Source organism: Geotrypetes seraphini, chromosome 3, assembly GCF_902459505.1.
Source record: "Geotrypetes seraphini chromosome 3, aGeoSer1.1, whole genome shotgun sequence".
Classification (NCBI taxonomy): Eukaryota; Metazoa; Chordata; class Amphibia; order Gymnophiona; family Dermophiidae; genus Geotrypetes; species Geotrypetes seraphini.
Genome location: NC_047086.1, coordinates 10,544,075 through 10,567,905, shown reverse-complemented (window position 1 = coordinate 10,567,905; position 23,831 = coordinate 10,544,075). Strand labels below are relative to the sequence as shown.

Genomic DNA, 23,831 nt, shown 5'->3' with positions numbered 1-23,831 from the left:
GGACCCATGGGGCAGGAGGGAAGATATGCGGATAAGAAAATGCATGGGGATGGAGAGAAAAGGACGAAGATATGGGTTGACAAGAATGGAGAGAGGGGGAGGGATTCTGCAAGTGGTGAGCCATATGGAAGAGGGGGATGACAAAGAAGATGAGTAAGAGAACAGTGAGTACAGTGGTAGAAATGTAGTAATGGAGAGTCGATATAAGGAAATAGGAGAATGGAAAAGGAATGAGATGGGAAATGGGAGAGCTAGGGACTGAGAGGAGATGGAAAACAGAGCTGTAAATTTAACAAGAGGGGGTGAGAAAGAGGGCAAGATTTGAGTGGACAGAAGCAGAAAAAAAGGGAGGAAAGCTGAAAGGGGGGAAAAAAAATCAATATGTTGGAGTCGGGCAAAGTGAGGGAATGGAAGAAGAGAGAAGAGGAGAAAAAAATGGACAGCAGACACTGGAAAGAGAAGATAAAAGCAGAAAGAGAATCTGGGACCAAGATGATGGAAAAACAAAATATGCTGTCCAAACGAGGTAGAAAAAAGTGTTTTATTTAAAATTTATTAAATAGAATATGTTAGCTTTGGGATATGTACATCACAAATATATTTGTATTGTATTCAGTAGTGTATTTGGTAGGGGGGGATGGAGCCCAAAATAAGTGAACAAGCACCAACTTCTCTCCCCACCTGAATGCAAAATATAAATACTTGAGCTGGTGGGTATCCCCAAGCCCTGCCAACTGAAGACCTTTTCCTCCAATCTGGCAACCGAAGTCTCCAAGCTGTGCAGCTAGTGGCCGTATCCTCAAGCTACCACTGCTGTCATGCAGTAGCTCTGAAATACTGCTATGAGTAGGAAAGCTCTGGTTGCTCGACCTGAACCTGAAGAGGAGTGGAGGTGGTCATGAGCTAGTGATGCTTTGGGATCCCCACCTGCTACACAAGGGAGATGTTCATTTTGAAGAGGCTTAAGCTCAAAGTGGGAAGTCCAGCCCCCTCTCATGGGGATGACATTGATTGTGTTGAGAACAAAATGAAGTACTTGCCGAGTTTGATGTTTTGGAATTTCCAGTTCAGTTTTGGTATTCACATTTCTATTTCCAATTTGTCATCAATTGTTCTGCATTTAGTGAAGGTCTGTCTGTGTTTTGTTTGTGAATAAATCATTCAATGTTGTTTTATATATGGTAGTAATGATGGGTGGGGAAATTGGAAGAAAGGTAGGTAGAAGAGGAGCCCCGAATGGTTGAATTGTTGACAGGATATAGTAGAAAGTCTGAACTATGTCGCTACAATAGATACATCATTTGGTTGGTGTTGGGAGAAGAGCTGATTGTGATACCAGTCTGTTTGTAATTGTTTTTATTGATTCCCTGAAGAAGCTTCAGGTGAAACGGGCCCCTTTGGAATCATGACTCTCCAACCAAAAGCTAAGTTTCATTTTTTGATTCTGAGAAATAATTATGTCTAGCTATTTTACAATATGGGAAGAAGTTTTTTTTATGACTGATGATTACAAGGATAATCCATTTAATTGATCAGTTTTGGCTGCTTGATATGATTTGAAGGGTGTCTGGGGTCTTTTTCCCTCTTTTTGAATATTTACATCCAGGATATATAATTATTCTTTGTAAATAAATGGCATTGTTCATTTTTTTAGAAATGGTCTAATACTTGGCAACTGAGTTTTAATGCCAAAAAGTGTAAGGTTATGCACCTTGGTAACAGTAACCCCAGCAGAACATACACCCTGAATGGTGAAAACTTAACAAGAACTGTCGCAGAACAGGACCTGGGTGTAATCATTAGTGAAGAAATGAAAACTGCCAATCAAGTGGAGAGAGCTTCAGCCAAGGCTAGACAAATGCTGAGTTGCATCCGAAGAAGTTTTGTCAGCCGAAAGCCTGAAGTTATAATGCAGTTGAACAGGTCCATCTGGAGTACTGTGTTTAGTTTTGGAGGCCACATTATCAAAAGGATGTGAAGAGAATAGAATCGGTTCAGCGAATGGCCAGTAAGATGGTCTCAGGACTCAAGGATCTCCCATATAAAGAACATCTAAGCAGGCTGCAGTTATATTCTCTCGAAGAACACAGAGAGAGGGGAGACTTGATAAACATTCAAATATCTTACAGGTCGTAATGAGGTGGAAGAAGATATCTTTTTCCCTACAGCAACAAGAGGGCATCCGCTCAAACTCAAGGGTGGGAGACTTCATGGCGACATCAGGAAGTACTTCTTCACCAAAAAGGGTGGTTGATCATTGGAATGGTCTTCCACGTCAGGTAGTTGAGGCCAGTAACGTGCTCGACTTCAAGGGACGATGGGATAAACATGTGGGTTTGCTCCGGGGAAATGCTTAGGGGGAGGGTTCTTTTAGAGGGAGGGTTCTTTGAGTGGGCAGACTTGTTGGGCCGACGGCCCTTTTCTGCCATCATACTCATTGTAACTCTGTTCTGTTCTTTTTAAATTAACCTTTTGTAATCCGCCTTGAACCGCAAGGTAATGGCGGAATAGAAATCCGTAATGTAATGTAATGTAATGTAATACTCTATATTTCTACTGTTATTGGGATTTATTACAACTTCTTTGGATGTTCATCTTTTGATAATTGTTTGTAGAGGGTTTTTTTGTCTTTTTTGTGTAGCTTATTATAACTGGGACATCTAATCCTAGAGGTTTATAAATTTAGATGTTTATATTCAAGCCAATTAAAGGCTTTGAGAGGTGCTAAAACATGGAAAAATGACATTTTATGCACATTTTTTCAAAATAAAATTAGTGCAATTTCTCTTTCCTTCTCACCGACACCGACGCCCCACCCAGAGACTATCTGAGATACTTACTGCCATTGTCTGTCTTGTGAGTGTGACAAGGACTGTGACAAGGGATCCCACTGTTATGTTATTGCTGTCTTCATCATCTAGCACTAAAAGGAGAGAAGATGAAATCAATGAAAGCTCCCTCACATTCATAATAAAGACAGCAAATATGAAATGTAATGGAGAAAATGTGGGAAAAAACCATATCTTACAAGATCAGTTTGTTAAAACAGCTCTAGAGGGTGAAGTGGAGTCTTCAGATCAGAAACGTGCCAGTGTTTAGGCTTGGTTATAAGTTGCTTCTTATAGTTTTGCACATTGTAAGAAAAGTGGGGCACTGTTCATTAGCCACTTTCTTGCTTTTTAACTCTTCCCTCCCAACCACCAAATAGCTGTGGTTGTGCTGCCATTTATTTATTCAATTTTCTAGCCTATCCTCCCAAAAGAGCACAAAGGTTACAAATTTGCATACATAATATAGGTTAGCGATAAGATAGCTGGAGTAAGGGCTTTAAATGAAGACATGGCAATTTTAATGATATGAGCACAGTCTTCCTACAATTTCTATACAAAGTATTAGGAATCAAACATGAGTTGGGATTCATTACAGGAACAAGACGATTGATAAGACAATTGTAACAATATAGGCACAGACTCCTTACAGCAGTAGAACAATTCCTAAGCACAGTATGAAATCTAACATACGAGTTGGGACTAATTGCAGCAATCTGTATACTTTGGAGGAAAGGCGGGAGAGGGGAGATATGATAAGACACATTTAAATACCTACGTGATGTAAATGCGCATGAGTTGAGTCTTTCATTTGAAAGAAAGTTCTGGAATGAGAGGGCATAGGATGAAGTTAAGAGGTGATAGGCTCAGGAGTAACCTAAGGAAATGATTTTTTACAGAAAGGGTGGTAGATGCGTGGAACAGTCTCCCGGAAAAGGTGGTAGAGACAGAGACTGTGGTTCTGGCGGGTCCTATTAAAGACTTGTTCAACAAATCTATGGAGACGGAAGTGGTCCCTGGGGACTAGAGAAGAGCCGATGGTCCCTATTCACAAAAGTGGTCACAGGGATGAGGCGGGAAACTACAGGCCGGTAAGCCTCACTTCGGTTGTTGGAAAAATAATGGAAGTGTTGTTGAAAGAAAGGATAGTGTACTCCTTGAATCTAATGGGTTACAGGATCCGAGGCAACATGGCTTTACAAAAGGTAAATCATGCCAAACGAACCTGATTGAATTTTTTGATTGGGTGACCAGAGATCTGGATTGAGGACATATGCTAGATCTAATTTACTTAGATTTCAGCAAAGCCTTTGATACGGTTCTTCGTAGGAGGCTCTTGAACAAACTTGAAGGGCTGAAGTTAGGACCCAAAGTGGTGAATTGGGTTAGAAACTGGCTGTCGGACAGACGCCAGAGGGTGGTGGTTAATGGAAGTCGCTCGGAGGAAGGAAAGGTGAGTAGTGGAGTCCCCTCAGGGTTCGATGCTGGGGCCGATCCCATTTCAATATGTTTGTGAGTGACACTGCTGAAGAGCAGTATTTATGCTCCAAACTCTTATAACCGTAAATTTTATCAGCGTTTACAGGCGATTCTTTCACCCCCATCTTCGTCTTCCGATATTGGGGGGGGGGGGACGGGACTTTAATACAGTCTGGGATTCTTCCTTGGATCGTTCCACCGCGGTTCCTAACTGTCATGCTCAGGACAGTAAGGGGCTCCCATCGTTTTGTCAGTTCTTGGAGCTTGAAGATGTCTGGCAGATTTTGCACCTGTCTGAGAAGGACTTTTCATATGTCTCGTGCCCATTCTACATAGTCCCGTACTGACTATCTGTTAATCTTGCGGGCCATCTTTTCTCAGGTCGTGCAGGCGGAGAGCGGTCCCTATGCTATCTCTGATCATGCTTGGGTGTGGTTAGAGTGGGTTCCTCCTGGTCAACCATTGCGCAACTGTCAGTGGATGTATCCTCTTTGGCTCGGACACGATCCTAAGTTTTATGATTCTTTGTCGGCTTGCTGGAAGGACTATTACTCTCATGATGAACAACATAAGGATGACCCGGTCCTATTCTGGGAAGCCGCTAAGGCGGTTCTCCAAAGTCATATTATTAGCTATGTTACACAGGCTCGGAAAAGTTGGGATCAGGAAATTTTTCGTTTATCCCGGCATTTGGTAGCTCTTCGTCGCGAGTGTGGCCGCCGCCCCACTGTTACTAACCGCCAGGCCTTGCTGGATGTGCAAGTCACTTTGAATGAGCGGCTCCACCAGCGAGCGACTAAAAGTTTGGCTTACTATCAATATCAACTTTATGCATATGGTAACAAACATGGTCATCTTTTAGCTCATTTGATTTCTCACCAGGAGAGTAGGCAGAAAATTGTATCCATCACATCTCAAGATTCTAGGCCTATCACGGATGATGAGGCCATTTGTCGGGCATTTTAGAACTATTATGCTGCGTTGTACGCTGCGCTTTCGATGCAGGGTCTCCCGGGGGAGATGTAGTTGAACACCTTGGACTTACCCTGCTTGACTCATGCTCATTTGACCTTGCTGAATACCCCATTGTCAGAAGTGGAGGTGGACCTAGTTATTCGTCAAAGCCCTACTTTGAAGGCACCTGGTCCTGATGGCTTTCGGGCGGAATTTTATAAGCTGATGAGGGTGGACATCGTCTCGCCGCTTACAGCCATGTTTAATGTGATGGTGGATGCGGAGGTCATGCCGGCCTATCTCAATGTGGCCCAAATCATTGTTCTTCCCAAGCCAGGGCGTTACCACACTACAATGGAATCATACCATCAAATTTCATTACTCAATTGCGAGGTGAATATCTTGGCCAAGGTTTTGGCTAATCGTTTGCCTTGTGTTCTCCCTGAGCTCCTTCATGAGGCCCAGGTTGGGTTTGTCAAGGGTTGCTCGGTTGAGAAGAATCTCCGACGAATTCTTGCCTCTTTGGTATTCTGTACACGCAATAGCATGCCTTTGTTCCTTATCAGCTTAGATGCGGAAAAAGCATTCGACAGGGTGCGTTGTGATTTTTATATGCAACCTTGAACACGTATGGATTTGTGGGGCATTTTGTCTCGGTGCTGCGGACATTATATGCATCCCCGACAGCGCTTCCTATGGTAAAATGTTTGTAGGTCTTTACCATTTGAGATTTCCCACAGTACGAGACAGGGGTACCTCTTGTCCCCGCTGCTGCGTGCAATCCATCAGACTCCTGAGGTGAAGGGAGTGACCATAGATGCTTTTTGTTTCAAGGTGGCGGCTTTCGCTGATGATCTGTTTGTTTATCTAATGGATCTCCAAGGCTCCGTGCAGAACACGCTCCAACTCCACACAGGCGCCAGAAGTGATTCATGTGTAGAGTTGGAGCGTGTTCTGCATGGAGGGTCCTGACTTGTTGCCTGTGATGCAGTAGGATTTAAACCTCCGACGCGAGGCGAAACGGAGATTTCCCCGTCAGGTCAACTGGGTCTGCGGAAGGTGGTGTCCTCACCTAAATCTGGACTCTTCGAGTCCTGGCAAGGGTATCAGCAACATCCAAAAGAGAGACAGTGTCAGGAGACAGGAAAGGCATAATATCCATGTGAAAACTAATGCAATCAAGATATTGCACAGCTGGATGCAAGGGCTCCCACACAGGGACCTCAGGCCCCAATGACCAGCCTGGAAAAAGGTGACGCACCCACCGGCTGCGTCAAATAAGCCGGGTCCAAAGAACGTGCTCTCCAAAGGAGCCAAAGGAAATAAGCCTTGTGCGTGGCCAAAACAAAATCAGGGTAAAAAACCCCCAGCAGCATAACCGAACTCACTGCAGGTGCAGAAGGAACAACTAGGACCTGTATCTGTCGCTCTAAAACAGGAGGAAGGTCACCTGAGGCCACAGGCAAAATGGCGGCGCTTCCTGCCAAAACCAAAGAAAAGCCTGCCAAAAAATTTTCTCCCGAGAGAAGCAGCGAGATCTGACTAGACCCAGCCACTAAAACAGAACCGCAGGCAGCCGCCACTGCAGCGGGAAGGGAATCTCTAGAATTCTCAGCGGAAAGGGCAATCTTATTTCCCTGTCAACGGCTGAGGAAACCTGAGTGGGCTTTAAGAGAAGAACGGACTTCTCCGCCACTCACTTCCAACGAACAGTGCATGCGTGAAGGAGAACTCTGCACTCTTGGCACCTGAAGCAGACACGGATTCCCCCTCAAAGAGGCTGGAACACTTCGTTCAACACTAGCCACATCCATCGCTCAGCGTGCACATAAAACACACTTATTCTGCTTTTCATATCATACATGCAGGAGACCCACGCACAAAAATCGCCAGTTAGAAAAGAAGAAAAGCAATGAAAACCAAAGCTTCCTTTAAATCGGCTGCCTCAGGACTTATTTTTTTATATATGTTCCTACAGCACACAGCTGTAAAAGATAAGAGAGCAGATCCCACAGGCTCTCAAAGCTGTAGTCTGTGCCTAAAGGGTGGCCAGGCACAAAGCTGAGGCTCCTCTAAAGAAATAAAATTGAGGAGATGGGGGGGGGGGGAACTTGACCTGTCAAGTGTGGCTCCTCCAAGGATGAATGGACCCCCAAAAGGGTCCCCCAAGCTCCGTCTGGACAGCAAAAAGGAATAAAAAGTTCACTAACCAGATCCAACAGGCCTTAACTATCAAAGGGAAAGACTGCATAGGCTTACCACCTCTACCTGCTGGAGACTAAGAACAGACTGATTGTGGATGGGACTGCACAGCCCACTTGTACTAATGCCAAAAGTCATTGGGTCTCAGTCTCCACATTGGCATAAACCCATCCGTTCTGTGCCGGTCTGGATGGACGATATAAGTTGTTAGATTTATATTTTATGTTTAGATAATTTGTTTTAGATTATTTCTTGTTTTTAGATTTATTGTGAAATCTATTTCTGCAACCCAATCTGGGCTATTTGGGAAGACAGGCTAAATAACCAAATAAAATAAATATTTTTTGAGCCTGGGAGAACACTCTGCTGCCTTAAAAAACACCTAAAATTCCAAACTTTGAACTCCTAGAGAACTGCACAAGCTTCAGCTGGTAACAAACCAAACAGAACTGTCCATGGTTCTGAAGACCTTTTAATCAAAAAGTTATGCACTATTGTGGAAATGAAGGACTATTAAGAAGATTTTGATATGGAATCATTTCGACGACTGATTCAGTTTACAGTATTGTCCACTTTAGATTATTGTAATATTGTTTATTTAGGATTACTGAAAAAGATTTTATTAAGACTTCGACTGGTTCAGAATACCGCAGTTCGTTTAATTTTTGGTCTTAAAAAATACGATCACATAAGCCCTTATTATACTAGATTACACTGGTTACCGTTTGGGGCCCAGAGTGCTTTTTAAATTTGGATGTGTTTGCTATAAGGTTCTTTTTGGACTACTCCCCTCTTATTTAGTATCATATTTGAAATTGTTTACTTCAACAAAGCATACCAGAAATTCAGGGATGTCTATCTTCCTTACCCCAAGGGCATGTCGCTATAAAACATTCTTTGATAGGACTCTAGAATATCAGACTGGGAAAGTGAATTCTTGGATAAGTCCACTGATTGCTCAGGCTTACTCTTACCCTGTATTTAGAAAATCATTAAAAACACATTTATTTCATAAACAAGAATGATGATTTTTATTATAACTTTTTAAAAGATTTTTATTAGGTTGTGCCTGTAACCTTTCCTTTTTAACTATGTTGTATTTAATTGAGATATTAATTATTGTATGTCTGAATGTATAATTTTGCCCATAGAAATGTGCATGTGACTATTAACTGAAATGTTTTCTATTAACACTGTTGGTGAAGCGCCTAGAACTATTGGCAGGGCGGTATACAAGAAATAAATTATTATGAACTAATCAAGCTACATTCACTACACAAGGAAATGGCAGTCAGGAAGTCAATGGAGTTAACATGTAGATTGGGTATTGGATCTACTATTTACCCTGTGGTTTGATTTCCATGGTGATATGAGGAAAACTGCCCAGGACAGCCATGACTTCCTCATACTTCTCCTCTTCCAGAAAGTGAAGCAAACTGTGGCGATCAGACTCCTTCAAACTCACCAAGTCCTGAATGCTTTTAATCTTGTACTAGACCCCAAAACAGAAAAATATGTAAAAATGTTAGATACTACCTGCATTACCATTTCTTTTAACATAATGCCTTCTCTCATTGTTATCTTAAACTGTTTCAGTTGTTGAGTTTGGTGGTGGAGGATAACAATTTATACACACAACAGTTCAATTTGGAAAACTATACCAGAAAATCTAAAAACTTACCTAGAATTCAGTCCAAAATGTCTTTTCTGCACAAAGTAAATTGTAACAGAATTCAAAAAAGTGTGGGATAAACAGAGGATTCTCCTGTGCAAAGACAATGAAAACTAAACACCCGGCTACCAGCATAGACAGCGACTGGTTACAAACAGTAGTAAAGAGCAGAAGAATCTGGGAGTAAACTATAGAAAAGAAATCAAGGCTTTATTTAGCAAGGATAAGATGCCAGCGCTACCCCCCCCCCAATCTCTTTCAACCTCTTCTCCCTTAAGACACAAAAGGGAGCAGGAGAGCTGATCTTGGCTTCCTCTGTATCTAGATATAGGATCATTTACTAAAGTCCTATGAAAATTCCCAACTGGGTGCCAGTCGGCAGCCCAGGTGATGCTACTACAGCTGTTGGTACTGGAGTATCCAAGTGAAAAGGGCAAGAACTGCTGTAGCTCAGCACTGCTCCCTATCCTGAGAGAGAGAGAGAGAGAGAGAGAGAGAGAGAGAGAGAGGCAATGGGACTTCCCCAAACAGACAAAACCAAAAATGAAAATGTGGAAAGGAGGAAAGTCATAATAATAATTAGGAAGATTAAAAATTGTCATATTTTCTTTTTGTTAATATGTAAGGTTGTGGAGTTTTGTTTTGTTTTTTTTAAATACAAACACAAATAATTCCTCAAATCAAGCATAAACCACTTGTTTATTTGTAGTTTTCATCTTTTACCTACGACCTAGTCCCCTATTTCTTTTCTCTGTACTCACCCTCTCAGCTCCATCCTGGTCTCTCCTCTTTTGGTCTCCAGGCCAGTGTGTCTCCCATTTCTTTTCTTTCCACTCACATCCAGTATCTCTCTTCCTCCCTCTTTTCTTCCTCAATCTCCTCACTAGATTTCTCTTCCCTTCCCACCCCTTCCCTAGCATCTCTCCCCCCTTGTCTCCCCCCAGAGTTAAGCACTTATCTCTCTCTCCTTACCCTCCAATACAGCACCTCTCTTGCTTCTAGCCCTACCAATTCCAGTGCTTTTTTCCCTCTCCATTCTCCCATACACCACTTCTCTCCCTCCTTGCCCCAAGTCTCATGCTTCTTTCCCTCTCTTTGTCGTCGTCTTCCCCACGAGTTCAACACTTCTTTCTCCCTCTCTCTTCAATATAGCACCCTCTCTCCTTGCCCCAATTCCAATGCTTTTATCTCTCCGCATGCAGCTCCTCGTTATCTCTTTGTCCTGAATACACACTTTTCCTGTTTTTGCCCCCTCACCCCAAAGCAGCACCTCTCTTCCTCCTCCTTGCTTCCCCCAATGCAGCACCTCTCTTTCTCCTCCGGGAGGAGGGTCATTGGGGTAGGCAGACTAGATGGGCCGTGGCCCTTATCTGCCGTCTTTTTCTATGTTTCTATGATGCAGCACCTCTCTTCTTCCTTCTTGCTCTCCCACCTCCACCCTGATGCAGCACCTCTCTTCCTCCTCCTTGCTCCCCCACGATGCAGCACCTCTCTTCCTCCTCCTTGCTACCCCCACCCCGATGCAGCATTTTTTCCTCCTTTGGGTCTGAAAGTGGCTGCAGAATCTGCATGCTAACGCTAGCTCTGTTTGACCTAGAAACAGGAAATTATATTCACTTTCTGTTTCTGGATCAGGCAGAGCCAATGGCAGCAGGCACACGCTGACAGCAACACCTCAGCCACATTCAAACCCAGAGAAACTGTGGGCCTGGCACATGAGTAGGAGACCAGATAATCGCGTTAACAGCAATTACATTTTTTCATGTTTGTTAAATATTTAGGGTCCCTTTTTTCAAATCTGTGGTAGAAATGATGGCGCAGTAAATGCACCAAAGCCTATTTAATTCCTAAATCTGCAGCCCTAATAACATCCATGTCTTATAGCCAGTGCCCAAGTTTTAAAAATATTTCTCCACCACTGACATTTCACACACCAGGTACAGAGCCTTTATTTAGCCCCATCCAATATTTGCTATTCTCAATTAACAGACATGTTAATTTTACAACATCCAAAGACTTCCAATGTAAGCCTTTTCCCTTCCCTTTTTCTTGCTACTCAGACCCTTCAGAGTATTATGGTTTAATGTCTACCAGTTATAGCACTTAATGTGAATGGAAAAGTCTATAAATACATTGCAAATTAATTACAACTTACATTTTACATAACCACTCCTCTTTCATGTCAAACAAAGAGAACTCCAAGACCCAACCATCCTGTCCAGGTTCATTTCTGGGCCAATCTCTGGTTTCTTGTAATTAAGGATCCTCCATGCTTTATTTATTTATTTCGATTTCTATCCCATTCTCCCAGAAGCTCAGAATGGTTTACAAGTAGACATTGACAATCGTTTGAAAACAGACTAATCATGACAACGAACAGGTTACAGTAGACAATAACAGAGCTTATTCTAGAGACTAGACTGGAGAAGTATATTGAGGAGGCAGTTTTTAATGGCTTCTTCCATGCTTTCCTGAATTCCATTAGTGTTTTTGGTTCTACTATGGGAACTACGACGCCTACAACTCATTCAAAACACGGCAATAAAACTTATTTTTAAGTTAGGGAAATATGATCATGTCACTCCTCTCCTGAAAGAAGCCCATTGACTCCCCATCACTCACCGTATAACCTACAAAACGCTTATGTTGGTCTTCAAAATCAAATCTTCCCGTCAACCACCTTTCCTTGACAAACTTCTTATCCCTTTTTGCTCTTCTCGGACTCTCAGAAACGCTGATCAGAATCTACTATCCATCCCCTCAATCAAGGAATTCTTCTATACCAGGAAATCTAATTTCTCTGTAGTCGCTCCAACTTTATGGAACACTCTACCATTCCAACTTCGTCATGAAAAACTAATCAATAAATTCAAGACAAAACTAAAAACTTTCCTATTTCAAGATGCATTTCATTGCTCCTGAACCCTTCATCATCAAATTAGCTAACCGCTTTTAACAAGCGATCCCATCCCTAATGTTTCCCCCCTTTTTTCTTTCACCCTTTTTTTTTCTCTCCACTAATAATGTACTCTTACTCCCCTTCCCTCTGTTCTAACCTCACCATCATGTTTGTTACTGTTAAATGTCCTTCATGTACACATCCCCTCTTTTTTATAAGTATTACTATTTATAAGCATTTCTCCTATTCTTATTTTATCATTTTATTGTAAACCGGCTAGATACCAGTTGATGGTCGGTATATTAAAAATTAATAAACTTGAAACTTGATATCTACCATCCTGTTCCCTGAAGAAACACTTCTGCTCCCTTGTAGCCTTACACTGTGACCTCTCAATCTACCTCATCTTTTTCTCTTCAAAAAGGATGTTTCTTGTGCCTTGCATCCACATTTCAGCCAGTAGCTGAACTATGAATGAAGAGCTGGAAATGTCTGGGCCTTTATGGCATGACACAGAAGAATCACATCATCCACATTATAACATAGTGCTATCAAGCCAAGCAAGCAAGCATATTGTGCTTTAGCTATGTACAAACTAAGTGTAATGCACAAAGGCGTAATGCTATAACCAGACAAACGGTGAAGACGTGCTGCTGGGGTCCCTAGAACTCTGAGCGGCTTTTGACCTAGTCCAACACACAGTGCTAAAATCACGTTGCAGAGAACTAGGCCTCAAGGAAAAGCCATGGAATGGATAGAATCACTTATATCTAAAAGACTAACAAGAGTAGAATGGCAAGAGGATACCAGAATTGGAAAGAAACTGTCATATAGGTACCACAGGGATCTGCCACATTACCCATGCTGTTCAACATCTTCCACCAACCGCTGGGAAAATACATCAGAAAACTGGGGTGCGAATGCTACATTTACGCAGACGTCATCCAATTGATCATACCACTGAAGAAACAGAACATAACTAAAAACATGATCAAGACAGGCCTAGAGAAAATCTTTGGATGGTTTCAAATAAACCGTCTAGTAGCCAACAAAGACAAGACAACTACTTCTCATAAACAAATGGGGAGGAAACAGCCCCGGCTTCCAAATAACACTAAAAGGCAATACCATAGAACCATCCAAGAATGGGGTAAGAAACCTAGGTGTATAGCTGGACCCAAGCCTAGACATGACAACATAGATCCAATGCATAGTCAAAAACGCTTATGGCAACTCTACTGGGTTAGAGGACTGAAACCCTACCTCTCCCATCAAGCAATGTCCAACGTAGTAATATCCCTTGTACTCAATCCAACTATTGCAATGCAAACCTGTTGGGTTTACCGAAATATATGGTCAGACAGATCCAAACAGAACAAAATGCCACATCTAGGTTTTTGCTAGGTAAATCGAGACAGACAAGGGCCATCCTGCTACTAAAAGAGTTACACTGGCTCCCAATTGAGAGCAGGGTGAAATTCAAAATCTTATTGCTGACGTACAAAACTTTTCACCTCTCAGAACAGCAATACGGGAGTGTGTGGCGCAGTGGTTAAAGCTACAGCCTCAGCACCTTGGTGTTGTGAGTTCAAACCCACGCTGCTCCTTGTGACCCTGGGCAAGTCAGTTAATCTCCCCATTGCCCCAAGCAGATTAGATAGATTGTGAGCCCGCCAGGACAGACAGGGGAAAATGCTTAAGTACATACATAAATTCATGTAAAACCGTTCAGAGCTCTCCTGGGAGAAAAGTACAGAAAAACAAAAATCAATCAATACCAACCTAGCAACCAGACTACAAAACCATAAACCCCTACACACACTGCGTTTGAGCCAAGAGTCCTTACTACAAATCTGCTCCTTCAAAAGACATCAAATACAAAAGCACCAGGGCAAGAATGTTCTCGGTAATGGCCCCAACATGGTGGAATACCCTTCCAAAGGAATTAAAGCTGGAAAAAGACGCTGGAAAATTCAGGAAAGAGATAAAGAGTGTCCTTTTCTCAGAGTACTTCCACTGAAATTATGAAGTCGACAGAGGAAACTAGAACTTTCAGGGATGCATGTAAATAGATTATATTTAGTTGAAATAGCCAATCTCCTTAGGAGGTGTGTAAATAGTGTATAGGATATGGCGATACTCGAGAGGGTTCAGAGGAGAGCGACACGTCTGATAAAAGGGATGGAAAACCTTTCATACGCTGAGAGATTGGAAAAACTGGGACTTTTTTCCCTGGAGAGGCGGAGACAGAGGGGATATGATAGAGACTTACAAGATCATGAAGGGCATAGAGAGAGTAGAGAGGGACAGATTCTTCACACTTTCAAAAAATAAAAGAACAAGAGGGCATTCAGAAAAGTTGAAAGGGGACAGATTCAGAACGAATGCTAGGAAGTTCTTCTTTACCCAGCATGTGGTGGACACCTGGAATGCGCTTCCAGAGGGCGTGATAGGGCAGAGTACGGTACTGGGGTTCAAGAGGGAATTGGACAACTTTCTGCTGGAAAAGGGAATAGAGGGGTATAGATAGAGGATTACTGCACAGGTCCTGGACCTGTTGGGCCGCCGCGTGAGCGGACTGCTGGGCACGATGGACCTCAGGTCTGACCCAGTAGAGGCATTTCTTATGTTCTTATCTTAACAGTAAACCTAGTTTTATATGTGTATACGCATAGGACGATTGATTTGGCATAATGTGTGCATATATGTAGAAAGATCAATATGATTATGGCATAATTATGCTGGTATTAATAACTCTGTATGGTAATATCTCTACAGAAGCTCATGGAAACCGCTCTAAATCGTGGTATAGAAGCTCTCAATAAACAAACAGAACTAAACTATTATCTTCAATGCAGTACTGAACAGACCGGAGCAGGAAAGAAAGAGAAAAGCTTACCTTTTTATGATTGGAGACACGGCGAAGGTTGTCCTCTTCAATATGGGGCAGCTGCAGAAGAGGGGACTTGAACTGCTGCAGACCCTGAACTATCATCTGGCAGAGCTTCATACAGTTCTCCAAAGATCCTAAGGATGGTGCACGGAACTCCCGTTCTAGAGGGGGACATTTAATAAGATAACATCTAGAAATGGTCTGCAAACATTTACTGCAAGAACAAGGGTAACTTAAATCTAGTTTACTATCCTTTGCTGCAAGGCCTGAGAGTCAATGGCATAAGTCGGTACATAACGTCTTTAATTATGGTATCTCCACTCCGACTCCAACTCCTTTATATTAGATAGTGGTGTTTTACTACATGCAAGGAGTGGCTTCTTGGGATTTTGGTTTCATTTATGCTTATCATTTTTGGCCAGCTATTATGGATTTGGTATTTGTATTCTGTGTATGACCGAGGTACTCCATTAGCATGATTTTTCTATGCACCATTTTAAAGTAAATTGGCTTGTTCAGTTGTCTTAATAGTGGAGGGGATATTTGGGAAGGGAGACAGGGGTTTTCTTGATCCTTGTTCTGGATTTCTGATTTCAAAATTTATTTATTTATTTATATTTCTATCCCATTCTCCCAGGAGCTCAGAATGGGATACAATTGACATTCACAATAAAATTATAGGACAAAGGCCCTCTTTTACTAAGGTGCGCCAATCGGCCCAGCGCACGCCAAATGCCATTAGTGTTCAACGCGCACCAATCTGTCAGCGCACCCCAGTAAAAGAGGGGGAAAGTTTATAGGCATTTGTACAAAATATTGTTTCTTTTTATACTTTAATAAAATGATTTCAATATAAAATCATAACTATTCGAGGCCTGTGCAGATGGAGTGGGGACAGGGCCCAACTTAATCCCCATGTCATTCTCTAGGTGCCACTTTCACCAATATAAATATATTACATTTTGTAATCAAAGATCTCTATATCAAAATTTATTCTAAAACATATCCTGAAAAAAGGATCAAATTATTATCTGTGAAATAAGAAAATTAAGCATTATAATATTTGCATAACCTACAATTTAACTCTATTAGGAGTTGGCACATCTTCACCAACTCAGGTAACCCAACAATTGCTTCTGACTCCACAGCCCTGCGTTCCGACCCTAAATACAAGAGAGTTGAGAAGCCACAATGCAAGTTCTCTACTGATCTCCTCTAGAAGCTCCACATCTGGAATAGCTCTGTTTTCTCCTAACAACGGGAAGCTCTCAGGAAGTTTGGGTCTCATGATGCTCCAACTACTGCATTGATTCCATGAGATGGAGAACAGTGCAGGAGTTTGAGCATGGTGGGCCTCAAACTTACCAAATAGCTTTTCTTTTCCACAGACGGTGCTGGTGGCAAGCCTTCAGAGAAGGTGATAGCAGAAGCTGACTGGTGAGTGAAGCAGGTAGTGCTCATGACTTAGAATGGGGTTGGAGAAAAATATACGGAGGTGGAAGAGAATGCCAGGGGGTGAGGGGAAAGGAAAGAAATTGAGAGCAGGTGTGGAGAGAGACCAAAGGGAACAGACTGCCTTGGTTATACAAATTCCTGGCTAGATCACTAATTATTACTGTATATTTGTGGGATTTGCTGTTTGTTTAATATGATCTCTACAGGTTATACTGAATTCTGCTCTGCGTTTGATGTTGGACTTGATAAATATGAGCATAAATGTTTACATCAACAATCTTATGTTCCAAGGAGGTCTCTCTGCTCTGAAATTGCAAGTCAGTTGGTAATTCCAATGATTCAGGAGGTTTCAACAGCTGTTGAAGTGACATTTGTTTATTTGAGACAGATGATGCAAGAGACTTATGAACTGCTTTCTTTATTTTGATGATTGCTTAAAATTATGTTTGTAATTGTGCATACTGCTTTGGCATACGGTGGTCTATACATTTTTAATAAATGAAATGAAATACTCCCAGCTCTCCTTACCCAGGAACAAATTGTCCTTCGATGGTTCTAGTTCTCACATAATTTATTTTTTTTATTTTTTTACTAAAGTGGACTGCACCACTTGAAAACTATAGATCATTAACCTAGTCTGAAAAGCAGAGTATTTGGAGTGGAAATGTGTTCAGGCATTAGCATACAGGTGTCAAAGTTGGTCCTCAAGGGCCATAATCCAGCCGGGTTTTCAGGATTTCCCCAATGAATATGCATGAGATCTATTAGCATGCAATTCTGATCAGCCTATCTAAGGGTCCGGGAAGCACAAAAAGGGAAGATGAGTTTATCAAGGAAGAATGGGATCCGGTTGCTTTATCATATGATACTGTATTATTTGGCATGTTAATGAGAGCTAAGAGCCAAATATCATTTAAGAATAATAAGCTTTTACTAATCATGACAAGAGTGGCTGTACAACAAATAACAAGTAATTGGAAAAATTGGAGGAGACTTAACTATAGCTTATGGTGGAATTCGTTGTGTCACATATATAAAATGGAAAAAACAATAGCTATACAGAAAGGGTTGTTTAAAACATTTCAAGAGGTTTCATTTTCCCTTAATAGTATAAAAGGGGGCGGGGAGATAACTTATGAGTTTTTATTAATGAGAACGAAAATAGGAAAGTATTTATTAAAGGTATAAATAAGTAATATATAAAATGAAAGGGGTGGGAGGGAAGGGGATAAAATATATAATTTGATTTATTGCTGAATATTAAGTGTTTTATTAAGTCCATTTGATTGTACCTGTTGATACACTTATTGTAAGTTTGAAAAATGAATAAAGATTTTATAAAAAAAAAAAAAAAAAAAAAAAGATGGGAGACACAAAAGTTTGATTTTGAAGACCAGCATTAAAGTATTATAATAATAATAACTTTATTTTTCTATACCGCCATAGTCAGGCGACTTCTAGGCGGTTCACATTGGAAGAAGGCTGGACAGTCAGCAAATGATAAGAAGCCTAAAATAGAAAAGTTACATAAACAAGTTACATACTAATCTAAGTTCCATGGGTAAAGAATACATGAAAATTGGAGCTTCCTGAGAGATTGAATAGTGTTTACGGGGGGGTTGTTTTCGTTTAAGGGTGGTTTTTATTGCTTTTTGAAATGCATTGTAAGTCAGTTTGAGTTCATTTATGCAGTTTCGCAACCAGACTTGTTGTCTATTCGCTTGGAACATGAAGGTTCTATCCAGGAAGGATTTGAATCTGCAGCCTGAGATCTATGGATAGGCAAAGATGTTTTTGTTTCTGGTTGTTCGTGTGGGGTTGTACAGAACGAAGTGAGTTTGCAGGTAGGAAGGTGCTAGTCCCCAGACTTGTTTGAAACAGATACATGCAAATTTGAATAGTATTTGTACTTCTATTGGTAACCAGTGTAGTTTTTTGTAGTAGGGGCTGATGTGGTCTTTTTTTTCTCAGTCCAAAGATTAAGTGTTTTGTACTAATCTCAATTTTTTTACTGTTTTTTGTGGGATACCCACAGGTAGATGATGTTACAGTAGTCAAGGAGGGATAGGATCAGCGATTGCACCAGCAACCTGAAGGATGTTGGGTCGAAGTATTTTTTTATGGTCCTTAGCTTCCACAGCGCGTAACAACTGTGGTGATAGGTGATACAATGGGTGATGGGTAGCCAGTGGGCTTCTCGCAGAAGATGAGTAACATGATCATATTTCCCAGCCTTATAGATAAGTTTAATTGCCGTATTTTGAATGAGCTGCAGACAACATAGTTTGAGTAGTTCCGTTATATAAAGAGTTACAGTAGTCTAAATGAGAAATGACCAGTGAGTGAACGAGGGTTGTGACAGCCTTTCATTCCATGACCATCTAAGTTCAGTAGTAAAAACTTGTTTCTATAAACTCCGCTTAATACGCTCATTGACTTCAATGTTAGAAACTGAATCTATCAAAATTCTTGTCCATTCACTGATTATTTCCCATTTAGACTACTGTAATTCCCTTTTCAATGGATTACCACAAAAAGAAATTCGACGTCTTCAATTAATCCAAAACTCGGCTATAAAACTTATTTACAACTTAGGCAAATATGACCATGTCACACCAGCTTTGAAAGATGCTCATTGGCTTCCTGTGACACATCGTATCACCTACAAAATTATCTTACTGACATTCAAAATAAAATCCTCACACTTGCCATTATTTCTTCACAAATTACTTATTCCTCAATATTCCTCTCGAACTCTGAGATCTACAAATCAAAATTTTCTTCTTATTCCATCTATAAAATAATTTTATTACACACGGAAAATAAATTTTGCGGTATCTGCCCCGACATTATGGAATTCTCTTCCACAACCACTCCGAGAAGAACAAAATCTTGATAAATTTAAGAAGAGCTTAAAAACATTCCTATTTCTCGATGCATTTTCCTCCGTTTAAACTTTTCTTTATTACCATACTTTTACAAACTACTTTACATCATATACATTTTTTCCCCACCCTATTTGTTATAACCCTTACCTTACTATCTCCATTTTTCTCTCCTCAATGTAACTTTACCCACCCTTTCCCCGTCTGCCCTCACCATCCAGTTTGCAACGTTAAAGTCATTAATGTTCACTACCTATTTTAATTTAATTAATATTTTATAATTATTTGTACCTCTTTTTAGAAAATTTTTTTTTAAATTTTATGTAAACCGGCTAGATATTTGCTTGATAGTCGGTATATTAAAACTCTAATAAACTTGAAACTTGAAACATCAGTTTCAAGAAGTGAGGTTAAGGAACGAATGAGCCGAAGTTTGTGGAAACAGGCTTTTACAATGGAGCTTATCTGGTCATGAAAGGTTAAGTCTTTGTCGAGAATAACTTTGAGCAATTTTTTTTTTCCCCCATTTTTACTGGACAAGATTTAATAAAGATTTGTCCATTTATCATTTCATTGTTCCTGATCGGGAAGAGTATACCACAGGATAAGCAGTATAGAATCTGTTTTACTACTTGGGATCTAGCTAGATACTTGGGACCTGGGTTGGCCACTGTTGAAAACAGGATACTGGGCTTGATGGCCCTTCAATCTGTTCCAATATGGCAGCTCTTATGTTCTTATGTGAGCCAAGTCTAGGACAATCAAGCTATTGTGACATCACTGATAAGATTGGTTTTTAGCCATTGGTGGAATGAGGCATTATGACATCACAATCCCAGCTTTGGAATGTTGCTATTTGAGTTTCTGCCAGGTTCTTGGCACCTGGGTGGGCCACTGTTGAAACAGGACATGGCTTGATGGATCTTCGGAATGTCCCATTATGGTAATTTTTAGGTTCTTATGTTAGAATTTTTATATATGTACATATATTGCTTGCAAACTGCCTAGTTTTAGGCAGGGTATAAAATTTTAACTAGCTAACTAAATAAATAATTTCACAGAGACAGATTTATTTCCAGGCCACGTCTCAACCAGAGATTGCTCAAAGCAATGCAATACCTCACAGTCACATTTTGCTCCTTAAAAGACCAGGACATACAGGTAAACCAGCAAATACAAGGATGCGAGCTTTAGAAACCATTTTATCCTCGGTGTTCTCATTAAAATACATGTTTTGCCTCTCTAGTGACAGTCACCTTGGGTATAAATGAAGCTGGATGGCAGATATTGTGTGACTTCCCTTTCCTTTCCCCATTGATTTTTTCCAAGATGGGTTTTTCTGTATCACTACAACTCAACAAAAACTTAACTGGAAATTTAGAATAGGTTTCCTGTACCTGAAGCCGTAAAAAAAATAAAAAATAAAAAGTTGGATTCACAGAGCAACAAAGTCATCAGCTCAGTGACTAAAAGTATAATAACTGAGCATATGTTAAGACGTGAGCTTAATAATAATAACTTTACTTTTATATACCGCAATCTTCCCCACACTCTATACCATGTGCAAAGGCCCTAGAGACACAGATATTAAGCCTCTACTCATTTCTTGCTTCTCCCGAAATAAAATATTCTGGTTAAAGAAAAATAGTTGAAAACTCAATCTAATCATCTAAAATAAAGCTGCGCAGGCCCTGTGATCCATTTGAAGACTTTGTAATCATCTTCCATGACTTCATAATTTTAAGTTGGATTCTTGAATGCATACACTATAATCATGCCACAGTTTCTCTCATTTTTATACAAGTTATAATTCATCAAAAAGTTATGGGAAAGGTATATAACCAATACTACAATAAAAACGGAACAATAAAGCCAAGACCTTCCGTTTACCAGATTAGCTGGAAGTTGATGTCAGAATAATAAATCCAAAGCAATGCTTCTTGCCTACCTTCACGGCTACGAGCCATTATGATCAGCTGGCAAATCACATTCACCATTTCTTGAAGCAGGGCTGGGCATTTTTTCAAGATAAACTGCTGGTCTGAATGAGAAATCAAACATCTTAGGGTGGTTACAGTCATTCTACGTTCCCCCTCCCCCACCTTCCAGCTCATACCTTTTCAGTGGCCATTCAAAGTGAGTTACATTTTGGTACATTCAGAGTCAGTAAGTTATTTCCTAGTTCCTGGATGTACCTGAGCCAAGTTGCTAAATTTGCACCAACATTAATCATCGTTCAGTTTATCTTATTCCAACCCCTCTCCTCTTCCATACAGCACTGGCACCTGTGCTGTCCGAGGAAGCAAAACACTAGAAAAGTCCGAAAGTTCTCTCTGACCTGCTCTGCCCGTGTGGAAAACAGGACGTTGAGTCCGAGGGAACGCTCCAGAGGAGACCTCAAGTGCACTGCTGCAGTGCCAGCACTGTTTGGAACAGAGATTTGAAGGTATACTGCGGGGGGAGGGGAAGAGAAAAGACCAATGTCAACAACCACCCAAAAAAAATCCAAAACCATACTTGGGGGATACAGCAGACAGGGCATGCCGAGTGTGCATGGGAGGGGGAGGGGGAAGTGGTGGGCATACTGGATCTTTATAGTTGGGTGTGTAGTGTAAGTATCTGGGAAAAAGACCTGTTGGCTGGTGGGGGGAGGGGGGCATCACAAGGATTTGGGCCACATTTAGTTACACATGATGCTCATTTTCAAAGCACAGACTTACAAAGTTATTTAGTATGGAACTTTGTAAGTCTCTGTACTTTGAAAATGAGCCTCCAAATATGGTAATTGTTTTGCTTAAGGCCGCAAGTAGAATTAGTAGGATTTGTACCCTGGCTTTCCCCAATTCCCAAGCTGCTGTTCTAACCAAGTTTATTTAATCTTTGATATACTGTTTTATCAAATATATACCTAAATGGTTTACAATTTTCAAATAATATTTAAAAAAAAAAAAAGAAAAAGTAAAAATTAAAAAGAAAATTAGAAGGGGGACAAAACATGCTGACTTACTGGAACCAAAGGGAAATGGTAAGAGATTAAGTACATCGAAAAAATAAAATCCTAAGAGGGAGGGAAGAGAGGGAAGGGGACCACTCCAACTTCCACAGCCTGATCTTCCTCAGCTCAGCGATGAAGTGATCAAAGCTATGGCTATAGAACAGGCGTCTTGTCAAAGGATCCGAGTCCCAACAGTTCAAAGGCTCATGAAAATCTGAAAAACTTAAGAATGATTGCAGAGTTCTGTGTTGGTAAACTGGTTCAATATAAAAATAAATAGCAATTAGATATAAGGTCTCAGGCATCTCCTCTTCCAGCTGCAACTGTTGAAAGAATGGTATAGATAGGCAAGGAAGATACTTTCAAGCCTACAATGGGAGGACTTCTGCGCGAGGTACAATATATACGTACATCATAAAATTATAACAGACAAGCTTAAGAAAAAAACAAAGAACATTCAAACTCTTTCAAATAAAGTCTTTAATTAAAAAAGATTAACTTGATATGATTACAGTGAAATCAGGAAAGAAGAGATGCAATGTAGAAGATAGATCAGAGGTGAAGGAGATGAGAAGACGCAGCTTGGAGACAGCAGGGCGAAACCAAGGAACGTAAGAACATAAGAATTGCTGCTGCTGCTGGGTCAGACCAGTGGTCCATCGTGCCCAGCAGTCCACTCATGCAGCAGCCCTCTAGTCAAAGACTAGCACCCTAACTGAGACTAGCCCTACCAGCGTACATCCTTGTTCACCAGGAACTTGTCTAACTTTGTCTTGAATCCCTGGAGGGAGTTTTCCCCTATTACAGCCTCCGGAAGAGCGTTCCAGTTTTCTACCACTCTGGGTGAAGAAGAACTTCCTTACGTTTGTACGGAATCTATCCCTTTTCAACTTTAGAGAGTGCTCTCTCGTTCTCCCTACCTTGGAGAGGGTGAACAACCCATCTTTATCTACTAAGTCTATCCCCTTCAGTACATGAATGTTTCGATCATGTCCCTTCTCAATCTCCTCTGTTCAACACTGAGGCAACTATATGCTCAGCCAGAGTCTCTGAGCCTCCTCTTACCTGTATCATAACAGCAGCAGAAATCAAGGCATTTCTGAGCAAGCCCATGGTGGTTCCAGACTGACCATTACACACCCAGTTCATAGAAAGGTATGTAAAAATGACAAAATGCTGAAGAACTGAAAGAAATTTTGACAAACCTGGAAGATGTACTGATCCAAATCGACAAGTTAAAGAGCGATAAATCACCTGAACTGGATGGTATACATCCTGGAATACTGAAAGAACTCAAACATGAAATTGCTGATCTGCTGTTAGTGATCTGTAACCTGTTGCTAAAATCATCTGTTGTAGATTGGAGGGTGGCTAATGTTACACTGATATTTAAAAAGGGTTCCAGGGATGATCTGGGAAATTACAGACCAGTAAGTATGACTTCAGTGTCGGGCAAAATAGTGGAAACTATTATAAATTAGGGAACACAGGCAAACATGGTTTAATGGGAGAGAGTGAGCATGTGTTCAGCCAAGGGTGGTCTTGCCTCATCAATTTACTGCATTTCTT

General features: G+C 40.9%; 1 protein-coding gene across 2 annotated transcripts in view; it reads right to left on the bottom strand.

The window, feature by feature from the left end:
- SEC63 (SEC63 homolog, protein translocation regulator) overlaps positions 1-23,831 on the bottom strand; it is a 171,936-nt gene that overhangs the window by 59,703 nt on the left and 88,402 nt on the right. For both annotated transcript variants that reach the window (XM_033937487.1, XM_033937485.1), the window contains 4 exons: positions 21,216-21,308; positions 14,934-15,088; positions 8,808-8,955; positions 2,841-2,923 (listed from right to left, as the gene is read on the bottom strand). In XM_033937487.1, the coding sequence (XP_033793378.1) occupies positions 2,841-2,923; positions 8,808-8,955; positions 14,934-15,088; positions 21,216-21,308 (479 nt within the window). The remainder of the gene's footprint in view (positions 1-2,840; positions 2,924-8,807; positions 8,956-14,933; positions 15,089-21,215; positions 21,309-23,831) is intronic.